General features: G+C 45.7%; 1 protein-coding gene across 2 annotated transcripts; it reads left to right on the plus strand.

Moving 5' to 3' along the window:
- LOC141162464 (heme oxygenase 2-like) lies at positions 1–25,984 on the plus strand. Of its 2 annotated transcripts, none has more exons than XM_073648605.1 (5): positions 1–194; positions 396–471; positions 3,204–3,321; positions 23,988–24,380; positions 25,874–25,984. In XM_073648605.1, the coding sequence occupies exons 2-5, from the start codon at positions 401–403 to the stop codon at positions 25,952–25,954; spliced, it is 663 nt and encodes a 220-aa protein (XP_073504706.1). In that variant the 5' UTR covers positions 1–194; positions 396–400; the 3' UTR covers positions 25,955–25,984. The 2 variants fall into 2 exon arrangements, with proteins under 2 accessions (XP_073504706.1, XP_073504705.1); XM_073648604.1 differs by having other exon boundaries at positions 10–194; positions 23,889–24,380.
- The last annotated feature ends 1,270 nt before the right edge of the window (positions 25,985–27,254 follow it).

Here is a 27,254-nt window from a genome sequence, read left to right on the forward strand (position 1 = left end):
GTACCTGTTCCCTCTGTCTGGCTCCACCTTGTGTTTTACTGATTGGCTTCACTCTGATTCCAACTTGAACACTCAATTTAAGCCTGTCCTTGCACATCCTTCCCTGCAAAATTATTGAGCTCCCAGCCTTTAGTCGAGCGTTGTCACCTGCTGCTTCTCCATATCATACCGCGGTTCCTGTGTACCAACCTCTGGTAAGTGTAAGAGGGCAACTTAGTCACAAAGTAGATGGCAGTTATAGGGTGACGTAGGGACCCAGCAGGGGTCCAGCTGCCTGCACAGGAGGGTCTGGGCTTCTGGATCCTCCAAGCATCATGATCTTTTGCCTCAACAACTTCGGTCTCTTTCGTTATTAACACAGGACTGTGACTTTTTTATCCTCTCACGGAACACAGATGCCATGTCCTCCGCACAGGAAGAGAGCAGGATTTATGGAGCTGCGTCCAGAGAGGAGGACCACCAGCCGCTGAGGTGAGAGGGGGATCTGTGCACGTTATATGGCGGTGACATATTCTGCCGCGATGTACTGGATTACGTGTTATTTAGCAAGCTGCATCCACCATGTCGGCTTAGATGGTCAGCTCTTATGCCCCGCTCTATCCTGCATTGTAATATGTCGGGGATATGGAGGGGATCGCTGGTCTTCTAATTCTTCGCTGTGATGATAACCCTCCGGTTATAGGCAGTGTTGGAGCTTGGATTGTGTAACAGTCCACCTGTACATGTCCCGGTACATCTTGCGTCATTACATGAAACATTCTGTCTTTTGCTTGCGTTCACTTTCATGTGCCCCGAGGACATCAATCACACAAATTTCTCTCCTATCTTAACAGTTTGTTACAATGTATCAGTGCAGCTCATATGTATCAGTCCAGAACCCAGAGGATGGGATATAGTAATAGCAAAGTCTCAGCCCCTCCGCTCAGGATGGGAAACAAGACTGGTCCCATTCACCAGCAGCAAGAAAAAAAGGAGTCTAGAAAGTTGGAGAATTTTTCGTTACTACTTTTCTCTATCTGTATATTGTTTGCGCTGGTTTTATTCATGACGCCTTTTTTTATCCATTTTTTTTTCTTATTTTGACATTTGTTAGACATAAAATACTAAAGGTAATAAGAGGCTATGTAGTTCACATGCTGTATATCAGAGGCTGTCTGGGGGTTGATGCAGTATATAGGAGGATGTGTGGGGGCTCATATTGTATATAGAGATGCTATGCGAGGGCTCATATTTAGGGATGAGTGGACTCGTGGATGTTCGGGTTTGTCAGGTTCTGCCGAACTTTGTCCAACGTTTGGGTTGGTTACAAGAACTTGACCCCCCGAACACCATAGAAGTCAATGGGGACCTGAACTTTGGTACTGTAAAATGTCGTAGTAAGGGCTAGGGGGCTGCAAAAGGAAGCAAAATGGAGATAAGAGCAGACAATTGCCTTACAAACAAATGTGGATATGGAAATTTCTTAAAATAACAGAATAAAAAATTATAAAAAATAATAATCTTGAAACAGGAGGCAGAGGTCCAAGTGGAGGAGTAGCGCAGTGCCTTGCATGTGTACTTTACTTATTAAATAAATAAAAAAATGATGTAGGGTCCCACCTATTAATAATAACCAGCCAAAGGAAAGCAGACAGCTGTGAGCTGGTCTTATTAGGCTAGGAAAGGGCCAATATCCATGGACCTTTCCAAGCCACAGACCACTTTTGAGCTGGCTTTGTTGTGCTCATTTCATCGGTGCGGTGGCCAGTAGCAGCTGAGGTACTGGCTAGTAGCCGGCCACTGTGCTTTTGCACCCTGCTGCCTCTTTTGCTGTACTGCTGGGGCATTGTGACCACCTCTTCTTCCTCCAAACTGCGCACGTCACACGGATGGCCTTTGTTCCATGTAGGGTCTAGGACCTCATCATCCCCCTCATCATCTTCCACCCAGTCCTCACCCCTGCCCTCCTTGCCGGTCTACACACTGCAGAAAGCCGCAGGTGTTGGTACTGGTGTTTTGTTATCCCCTGAGATGTGCTGCGGTGGTCCACAGACCGTGGGCACAAGCCCTCCCACGTACTCATCCTCCATCAGTGCATTCAGTCTCTTCCACTTCTGGGGCAGGGCCAGATAGATGGCCCACAGAACCCCAGCCAGCAGAGTGATCAAAAAGCAAAAGTGACTGCTGCATCACTTGGGGCTCAGTCTGCTTGGCTGATTTGCAAGGTGATGAGGTGGAAGCCGGATGACGATGGTCCTCAGGAGCCAATTCTGCCCTTTCTACAGGGGACCAGGCTGTAAGGGCAGTATGCACCCGGCTGTAAGGGCAGTATGTTCCAGGCTGTAAGGTCAGTGTGCACCCGGCTGTAAGGGCAGTATGCACCCGGCTGTAAGGGCAGTATGTTCCAGGCTGTAAGGGCAGTATGCTCCAGGCTGTAAGGGCAGTATGCACCCGGCTGTAAGGGCAGTATGCTCCAGGCTGTAAGGGCAGTATGCTCCAGGCTGTAAGGGCAGTATTGACCCAGCTGTAAGGATAGTATACACCAGGCTGTACGGGCAGTGTGCATCAGGCCGTATGGGCAGCGTGCACTGGACTGTACGGACAGTATTCACCGGGTTGTACGGGCAATATGCACCAGGCTGTAAGGTCAGTGTGCACCCGGCTGTAAGGGCAGTGTGCACCTGGCTGTAAGGGCAGTATGCACCCGGCTGTAAGGGCAGTATGCACCCGGCTGTAAGGGCAGTGTGCACCCGGCTGTAAGGGCAGTGTGCACCCAGCTGTAAGGGCAGTATGCACCCGGCTGTAAGGGCAGTATGCACCCGGCTGTAAGGGCAATGTGCACCCGGCTGTAAGGGCAGTGTGCACTAGGCTGTAAGGGCAGTATGCACCCGGCTGTAAGGGCAGTGTGCACTAGGCTGTAAGGGCAGTATGCACCCGGCTGTAAGGGCAGTGTGCACTAGGCTGTAAGGGCAGTATGCACCCGGCTGTAAGGGCAGTATGCACCCGGCTGTAAGGGCAGTGTGCACTAGGCTGTAAGGGCAGTATGCACCCGGCTGTAAGGGCAGTCAGTAACTCACAATCCGATTCATCGTTACTCAATTTTTTGCAAATTTTAGTCGCTTCCCTTTTTGCTGAGATTTCCTTTAAATGAGAACGATCATCCTCTTAGTAATATACGATGCCAGCCATCTTGTCTGACCAGGTCTTCTCACTGTTTTCTCAAGGCCTACAGATCTGTCCGAGCTTCTCAAGGAAGGAATTATGGCATCTCATGACGCGGCGCAAAATACCAATTTCATGAAGGATTTTCTCAAGGGTCGGATCAAGAGAGAATTATTTAAGGTGGGTGACCCAGTGCCAGGACAACTCTTTATATAACCCGCCTGGTGCCATATATCATGTTCCATGACTGGTGTATATACGGTACGCTGACAAAGGGGTAACAATGTTTTGAACTTTTGACTTTCCGGCTCCATATCTCACCATCCACTTCTGCTTTGAACGTGAGACGACCATGATTTTATAGACAATCATCTTGGCTATCTCATACATAAATATGACCTGCAACTATTTAGCATATGATTAGTTATGCAGATTCTTGTCATGTCACTGCATTGTTACTGGTTTGCTTCTTAAAATCTAAATTTTAATTTTTTATTATTTTGTAAATCCACCTTTGGCTTTCAACACTGCCAGAATCCTTCTTGCTCTTGATCTGATTCTGTTGGAATATGTTTAGTGCAACAACTCCATTCCTGTGTATGTAAATGTTCTATTGCTAGGCTTGTGTAGTGTCTATAAAGTTAAAAAAAAAAAAACTCCCAGAGGCTCACACTTAGAAAAGACCATGTGACTATGTTCAGTTTCCTGTGTCTGTGCATGAGAGGAGAAGCAGCCTTCTGATGCTGCACTGAGACACTTAAGATATGTGTTTTCCTGATTCCACAAAGCCTATCATACCTGTACCTGTTTATAGCTAATTAAAGCTTTGTTCTGTTGTCAACACGCTTTGAGAGTATCCTGAATGATCCGCTGCCAACAGGTTATGGGCCCAGCGTGACACAGAACTCCAGCGTGACACAGAACTCCAGCGTGACACAGAACTCCAGTGTGACACAGAACCCCAGCGTGACATAGAAGAGTAATACAGCAACAGAAGCCCAAAGGAAAAGCAGCACAGAGCAACAGAGAAGATGTCCACAAACAGGGATCACTGCAAGTTCTCAGTGCAAAGTCTCACCAATCAGAATTATCAATCTTGGAAATTTAAGGTGAAAATGCTGCTCATAAGAGAAGGTGTAGCACCCCGAGGGCTCGGCTGCTACAGGGGTATTGCACCTCAAACCAGAGGTGTGGTATTCCACTCCCGGGTAAGGATGGAGTGTGGACCAGGACTCAGTAGCTGCATGCACCACACACACCCCATTTCCGAGGGACAGCTCAACGGTGCTCCCACAAGATAGAAGTGCAGGCACGACAGCATCTGTCCCTGACTGGAGTGGGGAGGGGAAAGTACACCCAATGGTGTAGGAGCAGATAGGGGGGGGTCTCTGGGCATAGGCAGGAGCCCATTGGTTGCTTGTCACCTGGGCTCGGGTGTTAGAAGGAGGTATATAAGGTGGGCACCATCTTAGGACAGAAGGCAGTTCAGTTCAGAGAGGAGCTCAGCCAGAGAGGGCTGACAGGGAGCTGTGGCTCAGTCTGGGCCCAGCTCCAGAGGCAGGCCTAGAGTGGAGGCCAGAAACAGCAGAAAGAGAGAGGAGAAGGAACGGAAAGGAAAGGAGAAGGGAAGCAAGGAACACACAGAAAGGCACAGAGACACGAAGACAGAAGGAACCCCATATGCCCAGGAGATACAGGGTGAAGGGTTGGCAGAACAGGGTACCGGAACCCAAATTGGTGGAGGCAACAGATTCCTCAGCCAAAGACCGGAGGTTGTTACCACATCTTGGTGCGACCCCTCACTACATCCACCAGGAAGGCATACCACGTAGGGTCAGGGACGCAGAGATCAGCGTGCCCAGAGAAGGCCCGAGGAAGCTGGACAAAGGTGGGTCACTGGTGGGGACGGCCAGAGAAAGGAAAGGAAGGGAGCCCTGTGCCACGCTCTGGAATTGCCTGGGAGTTGGTCGAGTCCCTTGCCTGGTGAACGCAGCACGGCTCAGGCGGTCCCTCATGTGCACAAGTGACCAGAATAACAACCGTGAGTAAAGCTTTGGAAACTGCAATTACAAGTCTCTGTGTTTCATCGCCGCACCAGCACCATCAGTACTGGGACACTCACACCATCACTCCCATCATCCACATTAGCTGCCCTGAGGCAATACTTCTCCCGTGGGGAGTTATCCCATACTCGGCTGCGCAAACAACATCAGCCTCAGCGGTCGGCAGCGCAGCGGCGGTCCCCACTGACCGCAATCCACGGGTGGCGTAGTCGGACAATTACAATACCAATAGACTGCCACTGGTTTGACCGCCCTGGGCACGGACCGGGTCACCGCCACGGAGGACTACAACCCCCAGCGATCCGGCTCCGGGTATCCCCCTGCACAGCACAGGCCCAGGGGGCGCGTCAAAGGTATGTGGAGATATACGCAGGAACAAGTGTCTCATCCATTACCAGATGATTGGCTAGAGAAGGATCAGAAAGCACAAAGCACTATCTCCCTCAGTGTAGATGATGATCAGATTGTGCATATATGAAAATATGCAACTGCAAAAGAGATGTGGGATGAATTACAGAAAGTGCATGAAAGATCAAATCTCAGCAATAAGCTTTATCTCATGAGAAAACTGTATCAGTCTAAGCTAAGTGATGGGCAGCATATGCAGGACTATATAAGAAACACCCTAGAGATTGTGGAGCATCTCAGGGGCATTGGAGAAGAAATTAAAGACTTTCATATTGCTGCACTACTATTAAGTGGTCTTCCAGAAAGTTATGACACACTTGTCACTGCATTAGATGCACGGGCAGATGATGAGCTCACAGTAGAATATGTCAAAGGCAAGCTTGTAGATGAATTCAAGTGAAAAACACACAATGTAAGCAGCAGTAATGAATCTAGAGCAGAAACAGCATTAAAGACACATGACTTTCCTAAAAATAAGAGCAATCTAAGGGAAACTCGTGAATGTTTTGTCTGTAGAAAGCCCGGCCACCTTAAAGCAGACTGCAGAATTTGGAAAGCAAGAATGAGTCAGCTTAAAAAACAGAAAAGTGATCAAAAGGTGAAAACAGCTGTAGAGGAAAAGTCTGCATGTGTTGAAACTGCATTTAATACCAGTACAGGCTCATCTGCAAAGCATATGTGGTGTATAGACTCTGGTGCTAGCAGCCATATGACGAATAACAAGGATTTCTTCACTGACCTTGATGAAAGCAAGTCAGAAAAGGTAATCTTAGCTAATGGTCAATATAAAACTTCAGAAGGAGTAGAAGACCGCTACCTCCACTGTCCAGTTTCCTCAGCACAAAGCAGAAAGATCCCAGTAAAGGATGTTCTCTATGTTCCCAGTCTTGAAAGCAATCTTCTGTCAGTAAAGAAGCTTATGCAAAAAGGGAATGTAGTTACTTTTTGTTACACACACGCCCGGACTGACTGGCGTGAGCATGATTAGTGATCCCACTGTACCATGAACCGAGGAGTGCCTGGAGGGGTGTAACTAAGTATCAACTCGGTCTGACCAAGGTCACACGGCGGCTCAGTCGACTCCGTGAACCAGGGAGGAACCGAGCAGAAGGACCAGGTGCTACTACAGGTCAGACCCCGGTCACAGCTGTTGACCCACACCGGGGAATGCAGGAACAGGCAGGTTAGGCTGGCATACAGACAGGTGGATATTGGCAGGCACAGCTGGTATGCAGACAGATGGGTATTGGCAGGCACGGCTGGTATGCAGACAGGGGGGCACTGGCAGGCACGGCTGGCATGCAGACAGGTGGGTACTGGCAGGCACGGCTGGCATGCAGACAGGTGGGTACTGGCAGGTAGGAACGCAGGCAGGATAGGGCCCAGTACAGACTGGGACACAGGAACAGAGCCGCAGGTGCGGTAGACAAGCAGAGCAGAGCAAAACCCGCAGATGCGGTAGACAAGCAGAGCAGAGCAAAACCTGCAGGTGCGGTAGACAAGCAGAGCAGAGCAAAACTCGCAGATGCGGTAGACAAGCAGAGCAAAGCAAAACCCGCAGATGCGGTAGACTAGCAGAGCAGAGCAAAACCCGCAGGTGCGGTACACAAGCAGAGCAGAGCAAAACCCGCAGATGCGGTAGACAAGCAGAGCAGAGCAAAACCTGCAGGTGCGGTAGACAAGCAGAGCAGAGCAAAACCCGCAGATGCGGTAGACAAGCAGAGCAAAACCCGCAGGTGCGGTAGACAGGCAGAGCAGAGCAAAGCCCGCAGGTGCGGTAAAGAAGCAGAGCAGAGCAAAACCGCAGGTGCGGTCGAAAAGCAGAGCAGAGCAAAACCGCAGGTGCGGTAGACGAGCAGAGCAAAACCCGCAGGTGCGGTAGACTAGCAGAGCAGAGCAAAACCCGCAGGTGCGGTAGACTAGCAGAGCAGAGCAAAACCCGCAGAAGCGGTAGACAAGCAGAGCAGAGCAAAACCCGCAGATGCGGTAGATAGGACAGGGCTCTGTTCACATGGAACAGACTGGAAAACACAAGAAGATAGCTGGAACACAGGAGTTAGATGCGGAGGAAGGGAAACCGAACGAGCAGAACCAGATACACACTGTTATGTTCTGCTACCAGAGCTAAGGAAAGAGAAGAGATCTGTCCCTACGATAGAACTCAGCTGAATCCCTACGATGTAACAGGGAACCTGATCCTGCGATCAGACCTGCTAAAGTCCTAAGCTAGTCTGTACGGAGACCTATAGTTGTGGGGAAGGAATCCCTACAAGTACTAAGGACTGGGAGGAAAATGGGACACCTCCTAACAGAAATAGTAGCAGACAGACGAACAAACAAAATATATAGAACATAGAGGTCCGTAGACCAAGCAAACTAACAGAGTTAGATACAGAGCACAGGCTAGCTAGAAAGTAGTTATACAATGAAGTCCAGCAAAGCCAGAAGGGCGGAGCAGGATTAAATAGGCCAACAAGGTCATGTGACCAGCAAAGGAAAAAACCTAAGAGCAAGGTTCTAACAGTACCCCCCCTTCTAAGAGGATCCTCCGGATCCCCTAGGACCAGGCTTATCAGGAAATCTCCTGTGAAACGCTCTGATAAGTCTGGACGCGGAAACATCATCTGACCTCACCCAAGAGTTATCCTCGGGTCCGAAACCTTTCCAGGCCACAAGATACTGCAAACTACCTCTATACCGTCTAGAGTTAAGGATGCGAGAAATTTCATATTCCCCGTCCTCCACCACCGGAGTAACAGAGGCAGAGGCGTCACCATCCGACACAACAGCTTTTTTTAACAGAGAGACATGAAATACCGGATTAATTCTCCAGGAGGTAGGAACCTCCAACCTAACAGCAGATTGGTTGACAACCTGAAGCACCTTAAAGGGCCCTACAAACTTGGGACCCAATTTCTTAGAAGGAATCCTCAACCGCAGATTCCTAGAGGACAACCAAACCATGTCACCAACAGCGAACAAAACCTCCTGTCGTTTCCTATCAAAGTAGTCTTTAGATTTTCTGTTGGCCTCCTGAAGATTACCACGCACATCCGTCCAAACTCTCTCCAAATCACCGGAAAAATTCTCCTCCTCAGGCACGGCAGATCCTAACTTGGAGAACGACCCAAACGACGGATGTCTCCCAGAACAACAAAAAAAAGGCGAACAACCAGCAGAAGAAGATGTATGATTGTTCAGAGCAAATTCAGCAAGTGGCAGAAACTCAGACCACCCCTCTTGATTGTCTGCCACAAAACAACGCAAGAACTGCTCAACATCCTGGTTTTTCCTTTCTGTCTGGCCATTAGATTCAGGATGATATCCGGACGAGAACGACAAATGAACTCCCAACCTGTCACAAAAGGCACGCCAAAAACGAGCCACGAACTGAGGACCCCTATCAGAAACAATGTCAGTAGGAACGCCATGAAGTCTGACAATTTCCTTGACAAAGGCCTTAGCGAGAGTTTTAGCGCAGGGCAGTTTGACGAAGGGAACCAAGTGACACATCTTGCTAAAACGGTCCACGACCACCCAGATGACAGTAAAACCCTCAGAGGGGGGAAGGTCAGTTATAAAGTCCATAGCCAAATGTGTCCAAGGAGCACTGGGAACCTCCAAAGGACAAAGCAACCCCGCAGCAGGAGTATGTGAGGACTTAGATCTAGCACATATAGTACATTGACGCACCCACTTAATGACTTCCTTCTGCCATCCAGGCCACCAAAAACTGCGACCCACCAGTCTCTTGGTCTCAGAGATTCCGGGATGACCTGCCAACCGAGATTCGTGACACTCAACAAACAAATCTCTCCTAAAGGTCCCAGGCACAAACAACCTCCCATGAGGAGTGTTAGATGGGGCATTCTCCTGTGCTTTAAGAATCTCATCTTCCAAAACGGAGTCCAAAGCAGCTATCACAACACCTTCTTGTAAAATGTTCTCCTCTTTCTCAGCACCGACTATGGGAGAAAAACTGCGAGACAAGCCATCCGCCTTAACATTCTTAGTACCAGGGATGTAAGTAACGGAGAAATTAAACCGCGAGAAAAACAGTGCCCACCTAGCCTGACGGGCATTCAGGCGCTTGGCAGCATCAAGATATATCAGATTTTTATGATCCGTAAGAACCTGAACGGGAAATTCCGCACCTTCCAAGAAGTGGCGCCAGTGTTCAAATGCGAGTTTAATAGGCAATAATTCCCGATTACCAATATCGTAATTCAGTTCAGTCTCCGAAAATTTTTTTGAAAAAAAGGCACAGGGATGTAATCCATCCCCGTTATCCTGAGACAATACTGCGCCAACCCCCACAGAGGAAGCATCAACCTCAACCAAAAACGGCTTAGTCACATCAGGCTGCATAAGGATGGGAGCAGAGGTGAACCTCTCCTTGAGATACACAAAAGCTTCAATGGCCTCAGAAGACCACTGAACCGCATCAGCACCTTTCCTGGTGAGATCGGTCAGAGGTTTGACAATACTAGAAAATTTTTTTATGAATTTTCTGTAATAATTGGCGAAACCTAAAAACCTCTGTATCGATTTCAAACCAATAGGCCTAGGCCATTCCTGTACAGCTTGAACTTTAACCGGGTCCATCTCAAAACCTTCGCTGGAGATAATGTAACCCAAAAAACTAATTCTCTGTACAGCGAACTCACATTTCTCCAGCTTAGCAAAAAGCGAATTGTCCATTAATAACTGTAATACCTCACGTACGCTCCGCCAATGAGACTCCAGATCCGGCGAATAAATCAAAATGTCATCCAAATACACAACCACATTTTTGCCGATCAAAGGTCTAAGGATGTCATTAATAAGATTCTGAAAAAATGCAGGAGCATTAGTAAGACCAAAAGGCATAACCAGATTCTCAAAATGACCCACAGGAGTGTTAAAAGCAGTCTTCCATTCGTCACCCTCCTTCATGCGCAACAGATTGTATGCCCCCTTAAGGTCAATTTTAGAGAACCACTTGGCCCCCATTAACTGGTTAAACAGATCAGGAATCAATGGCAGTGGGTAAGGATTGCGTACAGTAATTTTGTTAATCTCACGAAAATCCAGACAAGGACGTAAACCGCCGTCCTTTTTTTTTACAAAAAAAAATCCAACCGCCACAGGAGACTTAGAGGGCCTAATGTGACCGGCGGCCAAACTTGTCTGTATGTATTCCTCCAAAGCCTTCCTCTCAGGAATAGTAAGGTTAAATAAACGACTTTTAGGAAGAGTCGCTCCAGGGACAAATTCAATAGAACAATCATAGTCTCTATGGGGAGGCAAAACCTGCGATTCCTTCTCAGAAAAAACTCTCCAAAAATCCTGAATAGGAACAGGCAATTCTCCCCTATCCAAAGCTGCAATACGCCCGTTACAACACTTGTCATAACATTTATGGCTCCAGGATTTAATTTCACTGGTAGACCAATCCAGTACAGGATTGTGAAATTTTAACCAGGGCAATCCCAATATTACTGGAGAAGGCAAGTTATTCAAAACTACCAAATCCAATTTCTCATGGTGAACACCATTAATAGTGAGAGGAAATTCACAGACCTTGAGAGTAATATTCTTCAAAGGGGAACCATCCACAGAAACCACAGCAATGGGGGATGATAAAGGTTCGGGTTTTAAATTGAGTCTTTCCAAGAATCCCCCATCAATTACATTCAGAGTAGACCCACAATCAACAAACACCCGAAATTCCATTAATTTTTCCTGAGCAATCGTGGAAGCAGCTAAAAATACACCCTTGGAATTTAAACAGGCAATACGGGCATGACTGACCATTTTTTTTTCTTTCTTCATACGAAGCTCACAGCCTTTAATCAAATGACCAGATTTTCCGCAATAGAAACACAAGCCTTCAGAAAATCTACGGTCTTTTTCTTGAGAGCGAGGTGCCACCGATCCAATCTCCATCGGTTCACCACTGTTAGTACACACATTCTCATAACCAGAAACTGACATAGCAGAGGATTTGCTCTCATTAACCCTTGCACGCAGTCTCCTATCCACCCGTATAGCTAATTGCATAGCCTGTTGCAAATCTTCAGGTGTAGGATAAGCAATTAGCAGGTCTTTAACCCTTTCATTGAGCCCAGCAAGAAATAGACTTTTCAGAGCAGAATTGTTCCACCCTGTTTGAGTAGACCAACGACGGAAATGAGTACAATATTTTTCCACATTACCTGATCCCTGTTTCAAACGTCTCAACTCAGTCTCAGCTGATGCGACACGGTCAGGATCATCATATAATAGTCCCAAAGCAGAAAAAAAACTATCCACTGATCTGAAGCATGTATCACTAGGTTGCAAAGAAAAGGCCCACTCCTGAGGCTCTTTGCGCAAAAGTGACATTATGAACCCTATGCGCTGGGATTCATCCCCAGAGGACTTGGGTCTCAAACGAAAATACAATAAGCAAGCATTTTTAAATGAAAAAAATTCTCGGTGTTCACCAAAAAATAAATCCGGCAAACATACCTTAGGCTCCAAGAAATGTGCTCCAGGACAGTTACTCACGTGCTGACGGAGCTCGGCCACCTCCAGAGAGAGTCCCTGCAGGCGATGAGCCAAATCCTGAACCGACACCATGATGGAACAGAAAAATCTTTCCTTAAAGAATTTGCAGGCTGGACTTACTGTTATGTTCTGCTACCAGAGCTAAGGAAAGAGAGGAGATCTGTCCCTACGATAGAACTCAGCTGAATCCCTACGATGTAACAGGGAACCTGATCCTGCGATCAGACCTGCTAAAGTCCTAAGCTAGTCTGTACGGAGACCTATAGTTGTGGGGAAGGAATCCCTACAAGTACTAAGGACTGGGAGGAAAATGGGACACCTCCTAACAGAAATAGTAGCAGACAGACGAACAAACAAAATATATAGAACATAGAGGTCCGTAGACCAAGCAAACTAACAGAGTTAGATACAGAGCACAGGCTAGCTAGAAAGTAGTTATACAATGAAGTCCAGCAAAGCCAGAAGGGCGGAGCAGGATTAAATAGGCCAACAAGGTCATGTGACCAGCAAAGGAAAAAACCTAAGAGCAAGGTTCTAACATACACAAGGTACTTGCAATGAAGTAGCGAGTGGACACAAAACTCACAAACAGAAGTACAGAGACAACAAGTTGGAGTTAGGTGCAGGTTCAGATACTGCAGGAAAAGCGAAAGGTACAAACATAGAGAAAAACAGGTAACGGGCTAGGACACAGTTCAGACAGAAACTGAACCAGGAATTAGATACAGGAACAAGCCTGGGAACTCAGCCCCCAGGGTGGCGGAGACAGACTAGAAGTCACAGATACAGGTAGCAGGCCTGGGTATACAGCCCCCAGGGGCGGAAACAGACAAGATACAGGACAGGACCTGGCAACTCAGTTGCACAGAACAAACTGAATGAAAGTGTTGCTCAGGCCCCTCCTACTGGGTGGAGGGGGTTTAAGTGTCCAGTGACTCACAGCAATAGGCTGGGGACGCATTAGGACTGCGCACACTGTAGCTTTAAGAATCAGGAAGCAACAGCGCCGCCGCCCTAAGCCAGCAGACAATAGACATACAAACAGCAGGTACTGGAGCAAAGTGTGCAGCCTGGCCTGATAGGTAAGATTGCGGTCTTGCATGGTGGGAGGTGGTAAGCCATGCAAGCACGCCGCCAGGGATGTTACACTTTTAAAGGCAACAGCTGCATTATATCAAAGAAGGGTCACACTCTTGCAGAAGGAAAATTCCAAAATGAACTTTATCAGCTAAAATGTAAAGAAAGAGTGTACAGTGCTAGACAAGATCTGCATAAGAACTGTATCCATATATGGCACAGACGTCTTGGGCACAGAGACCCAGAAAATGTCCAGAAAATCCTTTCCTAAAGTAAGCACCACTAGATCTGCACAGCCACTGGATTTGATACACACAGATGTTTGCAGTCCAATGAGTGTTCAAACTCCAAGCAAGGAGAGATATTTTCTCACATTTATTGATGACTACTCCAGATATACAGTCGCCTACCTACTTCACAGTAAGGATGAAACTCCACAGAAACTTGAAGAATATCTTGCTGTAGTATTTAACAAATTTGGAAGAATGCCAAAAGCCCTACGTGCAGATAATGGGACTGAATATACAAGTGGTAAGGTGCAAACCATTTTGAAAAAGAATGGAATCGTGTTCCAGACTACCATCCCATACAACCCAGAACAGAATGGCATTGCAGAGAGAAAGAACTGCACTCTCTGTGAAAGTGGAAGAAGTATGTTGTTTGATGCGAATCTACCTACAACATAATGGAGAGAAGCCATCACGACAGCTTGCTATCTTCAAAACAGACTTCCAGGTAAAGCCACAAATAAAACTCCATGAGCTATGGAACTGTGAGAAGCCTAACCTGAAGCACCTAAGGATATTTGGAAGCAAAACGTTTGTGTATGTTCCCAAAGAAAAATATTCCAAGTGGGAATCAGATGCAAAGCAAGGAGTCCTGGTGGGCTATAGCGAAACTCAAAAGGGATACAGAATCTTGCACCCAGATACCAACACAGTAACAATCAGCAGAGACGTAGTGATTGATGAGAACTCAGTTTCGCTCAAATTCCATGAAGTTACGCCAGTCATTCAAACCAAGAAATAAGAACAAGAATCTCAATCACCAAAGCCAGACACTGAAAAAGAAAACACTGAAGTCTAGATAAGCTCTGAAGCCAGCAAGAAAGAAACAGAAGAACCAAGTCAACCTCCAGTCATGAGATCAGAAAGACCAAACAAAGGTATCCCAGCTAAACGCCTTTCTTATATGGTCAGAACACTTCCTGAACCAATTTGGACTGTCAGAAGCCAAAGGTGCGTCAACACCAATGGATCCATCCTACTTAAAGTTGGAAGGAGAAGAAGATCTGCTACCCACCAATGAGAGTTACAGACAAGCAGCGGGGGCGCTTTTGTATATAGCAACCACAACTCGTCCAGATATTACATCCGCAGTTGGAATTCTCTGCCGACGTGTAAGCAAGCCACGCCAAAGAGACTGGAACGCAACTAAGAGAATTCTACAATATCTTAAGGAAACTCAAAGGCTAAATCTTAAGATATCTGCATCAGGAGATCTCACTCTCAGAGGTTATGTGGATGCAGATTGGACTGGAGATACAAGTGATCGGAAATCAACAAGTGGTTACTTGTTCAAGTTAGGAGAAAATTAAATTTCTTGGTCCAGCAGAAAACAAGTGTCAGTCGCATTGTCTTCTACAGAAGCAGAATATGTGTCAGCTGCTTTTGCAAGTCAAGAAGTTATTTGGTTGAAACAACTTTTGGAAGATTTCGGCAAGCCACTAGCTCAGCCAACAGTTATCTATGAGGACAACCAAGGATGTATTAAACTTGCCAGCAGTGAGAAGATTAGTGCAAAGACTAAACACATCGACGTTAAACATTACCACTTACGTGACTTAGTAGAACGTGGTGTACTAGAGTTTGTTTCTTGCGAGTCTGACAAGATGTTAGCTGATGGTATGACAAAACCATTGCCAAGAGCCAAGTTTGAGGACTTCAGAACCGCAATGGGACTAACAGGATAAGTAGTTGTTGAGTGGGGGTGTTGGAATATGTTTAGTGCAACAACTCCATTCCTGTGTATGTAAATGTTCTATTGCTAGGTTTGTGTATTGTCTATAAAGTTTAAAAAAAAAAAACTCCCAGAGGCTCACACACAGAAAAGTCCATGTGCCTGTGTTCAGTTTCCTGTGTCTGTGCATGAGAGGAGAAGCAGCCTACTGATGCTGCACTGAGACACTTAAGATATGTCTATTCCTGATTCCACAAAGCCTATCATATCTGTACCTGTTTATAGCTAATTAAAGCTTTGTTCTGTTGTCAACACGCTTTGAGAGTATCCTGAATGATCCGCTGCAAACAGATTCAAACATGTCTCGACCGAAATCTGCTTCCAGGTCCATTCTACATATTCCCAAAGTTGGTTCATACTGGTCGCCTCACTTGGGTATGTATACAGCTCTTTCTTCCACTCTACCGACAAGTGTTTGATTGGGTAGAGATCTTGGGACTGTGGGGACCAATCCAGCACCTCTACTTCATTGTCATGGAACCATTTCTTCGCCAATCTCGACCTATGTTTTGGCTCGTTGTCCTGCTGGAGTACAATGTCGTCCTTTTCATACCCATAATACTTGAGTGTACGAAGTATCTCATCTTGTAGGATACTGACATCTAGGTCAGCATTGAGACCACCATCGATCCTGGTCAAGTATTGTAGCATACCTGGCGGCGTTCTTGCATGGTGTTCCATCTCTCATCATGCAAGATCGCAAACTTCATCTCCCGCCCAGCTTCCTGGTCTGGCTTCTTTCCTTGTGCTCTGCTCTGCTCCACTTTGGCTGCATAGGGCGACGCCCGCTGAACTTCCTGTTTCTTGTACCTGCTGCGGACACGCCCCTGTTGCACCTTCAGCCTATTGCTGTCCATCTTTGGGTATTTATACCACCTTCTTCCTCAAGATGGCGCCTGAGCATTGTTTCTTGTCAGTTGGCTTTTTTGTCTCTGACATGCCAGGTCCTATCCTGCTTTCCTGCCTGTTTTCCAGTTCTGTGTCTGAACTGTGGTCTGTTCTTGTGAACACGCTTCTTGCCTGTTCTTTCGCCTTCTAGGGGCCGTATTCCTAGATCTGCCTATCTGTGCCTTGCGGTATCTGTTCCCGTCTGAACAGAGTCCTGTTTGTGTCTCTGCCTTGCGGTATCTGTTCCCGTCTGAACAGAGTCCTGTTTGTGTCCCTGTCTTGCGGTATCTGTTCCCGTCTGAACAGAGTCCTGTTTGTGTCTCTGCCTTGCGGTATCTGTTCCCGTCTGAACAGAGTCCTGTTTGTGTCCCTGTCTTGCGGTATCTGTTCCCGTCTGAACAGAGTCCTGTTCGTGTTCCTGCCTTGCGGTATCTGTTCCCGTCTGAACAGAGTCCTGTTTGTGTTCCTGCCTTGCTGTCTCTGTTCCCGTTCCTCGGTTCCCTGTTGTCTGTGCCTCGTTTCTACTTTAACCTTGTCTCCCTTTTCCCTCTATGTCTGTTTTCTGCGTCTTTCTGCAGAGTCTGAACCCGCTCCTAAATTCCTTCTCGTCGTCTCTGTACCTCTGTTGTGAATTTAGTGTACGCTCGCTACTTCTATGTAAGTACTGTGCGTGCTTCTGGTTCTGCCTTTCCTTCTCCGTCTGTTCTTTGTGAACAGAGTCCTATCCCCTTGCCTTGCTTACCGCTCTGCGGTGTCCGCTCTGCTCCTGCTTAGCTTGCCGCTCTTGCGGTTTCTGCTCTGCTCCTGCCTTGTTTACCGCTCTGCGGTGTCCGCTCTGCTCCTGCTTAGCTTGCCGCTCTTGCGGTTTCTGCTCTGCTCCTGCCTTGTTTACCGCTCTGCGGTGTCCGCTCTGCTCCTGCTTAGCTTGCCGCTCTTGCGGTTTCTGCTCTGCTCCTGCCTTGTTTACCGCTCTGCGGTGTCCGCTCTGCTCCTGCTTAGCTTGCCGCTCTTGCGGTTTCTGCTCTGCTCCTGCCTTGTTTACCGCTCTGCGGTGTCCGCTCTGCTCCTGCTTAGCTTGCCGCTCTTGCGGTTTCTGCTCTGCTCCTGCCTTGTTTACCGCTCTGCGGTGTCCGCTCTGCTCCTGCTTAGCTTGCCGCTCTTGCGGTTTCTACTCTGCTCCTGCCTTGTTTACCGCTCTGCGGTGTCCGCTCTGCTCCTGCTTAGCTTGCCGCTCTTGCGGTTTCTGCTCTGCTCCTGCCTTGTTTACCGCTCTGCGGTGTCCGCTCTGCTCCTGCTTAGCTTGCCGCTCTTGCGGTTTTCACTCTGCTCTTGCCTTGCTTGCCGCTCCTGCGGTTTCTGCTCTGCTCTTATCTTGCTTACTGCTTCTGCGGTTTCCGCCCTGCCCTGCTTCTGCCCGCTGCTCCGGCAGTCCTGTCCTGCCCTGCTTGTGCTCGCTGCTCCTGCAGCCCCGTCCTGCTCTGTTCTTGCCCACCGCTTCGGGCGTTCCCTCTCTGCTGTGGTTGTCTACCGCATCTGCGGTTCTGTGACCCAGTCTGTACTGGGTCTTAACCTCTCTGTGCTCCAGCCCGTCCTTTCGGCCAGTACATCCCTGCCTGCATACTCGCCTGTATCCACCCATCTGCATACCTGCTGTGTTTGCTTACATCCACCAGTCTGTGCCAGCCTAACCTGCCTGTTCCAGTATTCCCAGTGTGGGTCAACCCCCGTGTCCGGAGTTTGACCTGGAGTAGCACCTGGTCCCTCTGCCCGGTTTCTCCCTGGTGCACTGGCGTCGTATGCCGTCGTGCCACCTTGGTCGGATCGGCCAGATACTTAGTCACGCCCCTCCAGGCACTCTCCGGTCCATGGTCCAGTGGAACCACAACACCCGCACACGCCAGTCAGTCCGGGCGTGTGCATAACAAGTATCCAATGTCTTTGGCTGTGAAACAACCCCATTTCATCAGGCCTCCTCCACAGAACTGGACAGTTCCAAGAATTTCTCGATCCGTTAGCCCCCTTTTCCCTTGTTTCTTCCAGACCCATTTGCACTGATCAGAGCCTGTCCGTTGACTTTTGTCTTATCGCTCCAAATAACCCATTTCCAATCTTCTACTGTCCACTTTTTGTATTTTTATACAAACTCGAGCCGACGCTTCTTATGACGATATTGAAGTCAAGGCTTCTTCACCTTTTTTCTGGCCACCATTCCAGACTTGTGTAACGTGCGTCGCAGAGTGCTTGCATGGACGTCTGTGATCTCACTATTACGAAGCATATGAGCCTCCTCCACTACCGCGTTTGTCGCCCCAAAACTGATAGACCTTGAGATGAGCAGTCTTGTTGACTCCGATATTTTGCCTGGACGTCCACCTCTTGGCTTTTGAATGGATGGAAGGTCTTCATTTTGTATTCTTCCAGCTGTCATGGCGCTCACATGATGCAGTTTGGTAATTTTCTTGGCCAAGAGACCACTATCGATGAGCTGAATGATGCTGTTTATCTTTTCTTGGGAAATCTTCTTCGTGGCTGCTCCTCGATTCAAATCAGTGACCTTTCGCTTGGGAATCAACTTAATAACACACTGAGCTATTAGGAAATGTGAGAATAGGTTGTAATTTGTAGTATACAGGAACCACCAGGAGCAAAACAGTAACTGACATGACAAGAATCGGCATAACTAATCATATGCTAAATAGTTACAAGTCAGATTTATGTATGAGATAGCCAAGATGATTGTCTATAAAATGATGGTTGTCTCACGTTCAAAGCAGAAGTGGATGGTGAGATATGAAGCCTGAAAGCCAAAAGTTCAAAACCTTGTTACCCCTTTGCTCGTCAGTGTATGTGTAAAGTGCATATTAAAAGTCTACACACCCCTATTTAAAACACCAGTTTTTTTGTTCATGTCAAACAAAACCTACCGAGAAAACTAATTTCAGAACTTTACCCACCTTTAATATCCCCTATACGTCTTACAAATCCATTTAGAATCAAACTGAAAGGTGAAATTCATCTTCAGCTTTTTAACAGAGCCCTGAAGGTTTTGATGCAAAATTCGCTGATATTTGGAACTGTTCATAATTCCCCTCATCTCAACTTAAGCACCAGTTCCAGCTGCCAAAAAAATGCCCCAAAGCACAATGCTACCTCCACCATGTTGCACTGTGTGTATTGTATACTATGGCCAAAAAGTTCTCAGACATAATATGTTTTCATACTTTGACAGACTTGATGTAGGTGTTGGCAAAACATAGCTGGGCTCAGATGTTTTTAATTGTAAGAAAAGTACCATAACCCACTGGCTGGACATACAGTCATTGCCGAAAGTGTTGGCACCCTTGAAATTGTTCCAGAAAATAAAGTATTTGTCCCAGAAAAATATTGCAATTACACATGTTTTGTTACACCCATGTTTATTTCCTTTGTGTGTATTGGAACAACACAAAAATAACAGAGAAAAAAAATGTAAATTGGACATAATTTCACACTAAACCTTAAAAATGGGCCAGACAAAATTGTTGGTACCTTTCCAAAATTGTGGGTAAACAACTTTGTTTTAAGCATGTGATGCTCGTTCAAACTCACCTGTGGCAAGTAACAGGTGTGAGAAATATAAAAATCACACCTGAAAGCAGATAAAAAGGGGAGAAGATTCAATCTTTGCATTGTGTGCCACACTAAGCATGGAGAACAGAAAGAGGAGAAGAGAACTGTCGGAGGACTTGAGAACCAAACTTGTTGAACAATATCAAGAATCTCAAGGTTACAAATCCATCTCCAGAGATCTTGATGTTCCTTTGTCCACGGTGTGCAAGAAGTTTACAACCCATGGCACTGTAGCCAATATCCCTGGATGTGGGCTGCAGAGAAAAAAATGATGAAATGTTGCAACGCAGGGTAGTCTGGCTGGTGGATAAGCCCCAGTCAAATTTCAAAGAAATTCAAGCCGTCCTGCAGGGTCAGGGTGTATCAGTGTCAGTGCGGACTATCCGTCCACATTTGAATGAAATTGAACTCTATGGCAGGAGACCCCGGAGGTCCCCACTGCTGACACAGAGACATATAAAAGATAGACTGCAGTTTGCTAAAATGTACATGAGTAAGCCAAAATCCTTCTGGGAAAATGTCTTGTGGACAGATGAGACCAAGATAGAGCTTTTTGGTGAAGCACATCATTCTACTGTTTACTGAAAACGGAATGAGGCCTACTAAGAAAATAACACAGTACTTAAAGTCAAATATGGTGGAAATTCAAAGATATTTTGGGGTTGTTTCGCTGCCTCTGGCACTGGATGCCTTGGCGGTGTGCAAGGCATAATGAAATCTGACGATTATCAAAGGATTTTGGGTCGCAATGTAGCGCCCAGTGTCAGAAAGCTGGGTTTGAGTCCTAGGTCATGGGACCTCCAGCAGGACAATGACCCCAAACATTCTTCAAGAAGCACCCTGAAATGGATGGAAACATAGCGCTGGAGAGTTCTGAGGTGGCAGCAGTGGGTCCGGATCAAAATCCCATTGATCACCTCTGGAGTGATCTTACAATTCCTATTGGGAGAAGGAGCCTTCAAACATGAGAGACCTGGAGCAGTTTGCAAAAGAAAACTGGTCCAAAATTCTAGTTGAGAGGTGTAAGAAGCTTGTTGACGGTTATAGGAAGCGATTGATTGCAGTTATTTATTCCAAAGGGTGTGCAACCAAATATTAATTTGAGGGTGCCAACAATTTTGTCCGGCCCATTTTTGGGGTTTTGTGCGAAATTATGTCCAATTTGCCTTTTTTTCTTTTTTTTGTGTTGTTCCAATACACACAAAGGAAAAAAACGTGTTTAACAAGACGTGTAATTGCAATAATCTGGGAGAAATACCATATTTTGCGGACTATAAGATGCACCGGACCATAAGACGCACCCCAAATTTTGGGGAGGAAAATAAGTATTTATTTTTTAAATAAAATGGTGGTGCACCTTATAGTCCCATTTTGCGGTAGGTTGCCAGGCGGTCGGTGGCGGAGGAGCCCGAGATCTTAGGAGAGCCCAGGACCCACAGCCTCGCACCACATGGACGCCTCCTCCTACCAGCCGGGGCCCACAGCATCGCTCTGGCCTCCTGGAGCAGCGACCCTGACTCTTCTAACCTGGTTCCACAGCTGCCGACCCCCTGGTAAGCTACTTTCGAATTATTAGACGCACCCCCAATGTCCTCCCAAATTTGGGGGGAAAAAGTGCGTCTTATAATCGGAAATATACGGTACTTCATTTTCTGGAACAATTTCAGGGGTGCTAACACTTTCGGCCATGACTGTATGAAGCATTTGGGAGATTGTAGGCACATGCAATACTCAACCAGTAGTTGCCAAAAATTCCTTCAGCTCCTTTAATGTTGCTGTCAGACTTTTGGCAGCCTCCCGAACAAATTTTCTTCTTGTACTTTCATGAATTTTTGAGGGATGACCAGTTCTCAGTAATGTCACTGTTTGGCCAAATGTAAGACAGTTCTTACTGACGTTTTTACAGTGACTATGATAGATTTAATGTCTTGGAAATGTTCTTGTCCCTTTCTCCTGACTGATATCTTACAGCAATGAGATCCCTTTGCTGTGTTGTCAGCTGTTTATGGACAATGGCTTTTGCTGTAAAATGCAACTAAGAAAATGTCAGAAAAATCCTCCTAGAACAGCGAAACTTTCTCTGGGGTTAATCAGAATCGCTGTAAATTATGGCGGTTGCGCACTATGTAACATGAAGGTAAATGTGATTAGCTAATTCTGAGCACATCCTAATTCTAAGAGCGTGTTCACACTTATGCAAGCACATTATTTTAGTTTTCTTATTTTTATTTGCCCCCCCCCCTCAATCAAAAGGGTGTGTAGACTACCACTGTGTGTATGTGTTTGTATACGTATATGTCTGTGTATGGTAAAGTTTATTCTGATTTCATGTCAGATATTGAGAAAAGCATGCATATGTGTCTTTTCATATAGTGTATGTAAACTTCTGGTTTCAACTGTATATATACATATACAGTACAGACCAAAAGTTTGGACCCACCTTCTCATTTAAAGATTTTTCTGTATTTTCATGACCTTGAAAATTGTACATTCACACTGAAGGCATCAAAACTATGAATTACCACATGTGGAATTATATACTTAACAAAAAAAGTGTGAAACAACTGAAAATATGTCTTATATTCTAGGTTCTTCAAAGTAGCCACCTTTTGCTTTGATGACTGCTTTGCATACTCTTGGCATTCTCTTGATGAGCTTCAAGAGGTAGTCACCGGAAACGGTTTTCACTTCACAGGTGTGCCCTGTCAGGTTTAATAAGTGGGATTTCTTGCCTTATAAATGGGGTTGGGACCATCAGTTGTGTTGTACAGAAGTCAGGTGGATACACAGCTGATAGTCCTACTGAATAGACTGTTAGAATTTGTATCATGGCAAGAAAAAAGCAGCTAAGTAAAGAAAAACGAGTGGCCATCATTACTTTAAGAAATGAAGGTCAGTCAGTGCGAAAAATTGGGAAAACTTTGAAAGTGTCCCCAAGTGCAGTTGCAAAAACCATCAAGCGTTACAAAGAAACTGGCTCACATGAGGACCGCCCCAGGAAAGGAGGACCAAGAGTCACCTCTGCTTCTGAGGATAAGTTTATCCAAGTCACCAGCCTTAGAAATCGCAGGTTAACAGCAGCTCAGATTAGAGACCAGGTCAATGCCACACAGAGTTCTAGCAGTAGATACATCTCTACAACAACTGTTAAGAGGAGACTTTGTACAGCAGGCCTTCATGGTAAAATAGCTGCTAGGAAACCACTGCTAAGGACAGGCAACAAGCAGAAGAGACTTGTTTGGGCTAAAGAACACAAGGAATGGACATTAGACCAGTGGAAATCTGTGCTTTGGTCTGATGAGTCTAAATTTGAGATCTTTGGTTCCAACCACCGTGTCTTTGTGCGACGCAGTAAAGGTGAACGGATGGACTCTACATGCCTGGTTCCCACCGTGAAGCATGGAGGAGGAGGTGTGATGGTGTGGGGGTGCTTTGCTGGTGACACTGTTGGGGATTTATTCAAAATTGAAGGCATACTGAGCCAGCATGGCGACCACAGCATCTTGCAGCGGCATGCTATTCCATCCGGTTTGCGTTTAGTTGGACCATCATTTATTTTTCAACAGGACAATGACCCCAAACACACCTCCAGACTGTGTAAGGGCTATTTCACCAAGAAGGAGAGTGATGGGGTGCTACACCTGATGACCTGGCCTCCACAGTCACCAGACCTGAACCCAATCGAGATGGTTTGGGGTGAGCTGGAACGCAGAGTGAAGGCAAAAGGGCCAACAAGTGCTAAGCATCTCTGGGAACTCCTTCAAGATTGTTGGAAGACCATTTCCGGTGACTACCTCTTGAAGCTCATCAAGAGAATGTCAAGAGTGTGCAAAGCAGTCATCAAAGCAAAAGGTGGCTACTTTGAAGAACCTAGAATATAAGACATATTTTCAGTTGTTTCACACTTTTTTGTTAAGTATATAATTCCACATGTGTTAATTCATAGTTTTGATGCCTTCAGTGTGAATGTACAATTTTCACAGTCATGAAAATACAGAAATTTCCTTAAATGAGAAGGTGTGTCCAAACTTTTGGTCTGTACTGTATATATAGTATATTTCCATCAGGTTGTTTTAGCTCGGATGTATTAGTAACAGATGGATTGATAGCCTATTAATTCTTCACAGTCCCCTGTTTGCATCTTGTATACAGCTCGCCACGGGTGCTCTGTACTACACGTATTCTGCACTGGAAGAAGAGCTTGATCGAAACAAGGAGAACCCAGCCATTGTTCCCATATATTTTCCTCAGGAGCTGCACAGGGCAGAGGCGCTACAGAAAGATCTCGTCTACTTCTACGGTGAAGATTGGAAGGATACGATCCAGTGCTTTGAGGCCACACAGGCTTACGTAGACCGGATCCGGTACTTTGGTCTTCACAAGCCAGAGCTGTTGGTGGCTCACGCCTATACCAGGTACATGGGGGATCTGTCAGGAGGACAAATCCTGAAGAAGGTGGCACAGAGGGCCCTGCACCTGCCCAGCACCGGGGAAGGGATCCAGTTCTACATGTTTGATGATGTCACCAATGCTTATAAGTTCAAGCAACTCTACAGGGCCCGACTCAACACGCTGGAACTGAATGCCGAGGCGAAGGAGGACATGGTGGAAGAAGCAAAGAAAGCCTTCCAGTTTAATATGCAGGTATGTGTCTAACAATGTCTGGAATTATGAGAACTATAATACTGGCCCTATGTATAAAAATATAACTACTATAATATTTCCCCTATGTACAAGAATATAACTACTATAATACTGCCCCTATGTACAAGAATATAACTACTATAATACTGCCCCCTATGTACAAGAATATAACTACTATAATACTGCCCCTATGTACAAGAATATAACTACTATAATACTGCCCCCTATGTACAAGAATATAACTACTATAATACTGCCCCCTATGTACAAGAATATAACTACTATAATACTGCCCCTATATACAAGAATATAACTACTATAATACTGCTCCCTATGTACAAGAATATAACTACTATAATACTGCTCCCTATGTACAAGAATATAACTACTATAATACTGCCCCTATGTACAAGAATATAACTACTATAATACTGCTCCTATGTACAAGAATATAACTACTATAATACTGCTCCCTATGTACAAGAATATAACTACTATAATACTGCCCCCTATGTACAAGAATATAACTACTATAATACTGCCCCTATGTACAAGAATATAACTACTATAATACTGCCCCCTATGTACAAGAATATAACTACTATAATACTGCCCCCTATGTACAAGAATATAACTACTATAATACTGCCCCCTATGTACAAGAATATAACTACTATAATACTGCTCCTATGTACAAGAATATATCTACTATAATACAGCCCCTATGTACAAGAATATAACTACTATAATACTGCTCCTAAGTACAAGAATATAACTACTATAATACTGCTCCTATGTACAAGTATATAATTACTATAATACTGCCCCCTATGTACAAGAATATAACTACTATAGTACTGCCCCTATGTACAAGAATATAACTACTATAATACTGCCCCCTATGTACAAGAATATAACTACTATAATACTGCTCCCTATGTACAAGAATATAACTACTATAATACTGTTCCTATGTACAAGAATATAACTACTATAATACTGCCCCCTATGTACAAGAATATAACTACTATAATACTGCTCCCTATGTACAAGAATATAACTACTATAATACTGTTCCTATGTACAAGAATATAACTACTATAATACTGCCCCCTATGTACAAGAATATAACTACTATAATACTGCCCCTATGTACAAGAATATAACTACTATAATACTGCCCCCTATGTACAAGAATATAACTACTATAATACTGCCCCTATGTACAAGAATATAACTACTATAATACTGCCCCTATGTACAAGAATATAACTACTATAATACTGCCCCCTATGTACAAGAATATAACTACTATAATACTGATCCTATGTACAAGAATATAACTACTATAATACTGCTCCCTATGTACAAGAATATAACTACTATAATACTGCGCTTATGTACAAGAATATAACTACTATAATACTGCCCCTTATGTACAAGAATATAACTACTATAATACTGACAATGTTCTAATTGTTTATTTTCTGTAGTTATTTGAGGAGTTGGATAAGATAGGAACCACCCTTCCTGATGAAGCACAAGATGGCGGGGAAGGGAAGGGAGATCTTTGAGAATGTCCATAATATGCTGCTAAAGGTGCGTGTTGGTGTCACACATCACATATATACACATACATAATAATGCTCAGTGTAGTGATGTGCAGGGGTCTCATCTCCTTCCTTCTCTCTCACAGATGCGGTCTCCTCAGGATGTCCACTCCACGCTGCAGTGGCTCTAACAGGTCGCCCGGAAGTAAAAGCATTGCTAGCCGCTTTCGCTGGCAACACACGGACATTTACCTTCCCATTAAAATGGCTTCTCTCCTGATGGCGCGTTGGGTTGTGATTTCTTCCTGCTGTGATTTTTTCCTGCTTAATCCATAAACTGCCATATTAATGAACCGCCGGGGGGTTGATTAGTTCGGCCTAGGGAGTATTAACCCCTTCATGTCCAGAGTAAGGGGGTACACGCATTATAACTGTCAATGAGCACAACCACAACCTGTCACGGGTGTGTCAGATGTGACAGATCTTCGCCCTGCAGTTGGTTGCAGGAGATCTCTTCGTTTGGCATTACAGACATCTTCTTAGATCTGTCTCACTCTAGGACCCAGCGGCTACCTTCCTCTTGCTAATTAACACCCTGGCCTGGGTGTTTAAATATCTTCACTTTGCAATAGGGAGACACCGGTGATATTCACATGACCCCTTGTGAAGGCTTGGAGCACTTCCTCTCTGGTGCTAAGAGGACGTGTGTGCAATCTCCCTGAAGTTGACTCAAGCTAAGCTACTTCCCCCATGTCTGTCTCCCCTTACTGTCTTTAGTGTTAGTGGGGGCTGGCTAGCTCTCATTCCCTCTGTTCCCTAGCCAGACCCTAGCTCTAGGGAAAGGCAGTATTTTAGGTTCCTGCTCGGCGATTGGTGAGCAACCAATATAGGGACGGTAGGGAAGGACAGGGTGATATCAGATCAGCCTAGGAGGTCTCCATCCTCTCTGTCCTTAGTGTCTGGGCTCCCTTCCAATCATCCATTCGTGTTGCATTTTGTCTTTCCTACTCTGTGCGTGACACAACTGCACAATAGGTTTTACCCTAGAAGTCTCCATCGTGATGTCATGCTTTACTCTCCATACACTAGCCATGGAGGCAGGGGGGCTGCTCATCTCCCACTTGTGTTCCGTGGTGTGTTTAGAGGATTTAGCCATATGTACAGTGGTTTGGCGAAACTATTCACCCCCCTTGGGATTTTTCGTGTTTTGCTACCTCACAGCCTGGAATTTCACTGTTTTTTTTTTTTGAAAGTTTGCATCAGTTCATGTAAAGAACGTGTCGACAGCTGTGTTTTGTTTTTTTTGTGAGGTAAACAACAAATA

The sequence above is a fragment of the Phyllobates terribilis genome, unplaced genomic scaffold (genome assembly GCF_046119375.1).
Source record: "Phyllobates terribilis strain yellow unplaced genomic scaffold, ASM4611937v1 Scaffold_9__5_contigs__length_417890890, whole genome shotgun sequence".
NCBI lineage: Eukaryota > Metazoa > Chordata > Amphibia > Anura > Dendrobatidae > Phyllobates > Phyllobates terribilis.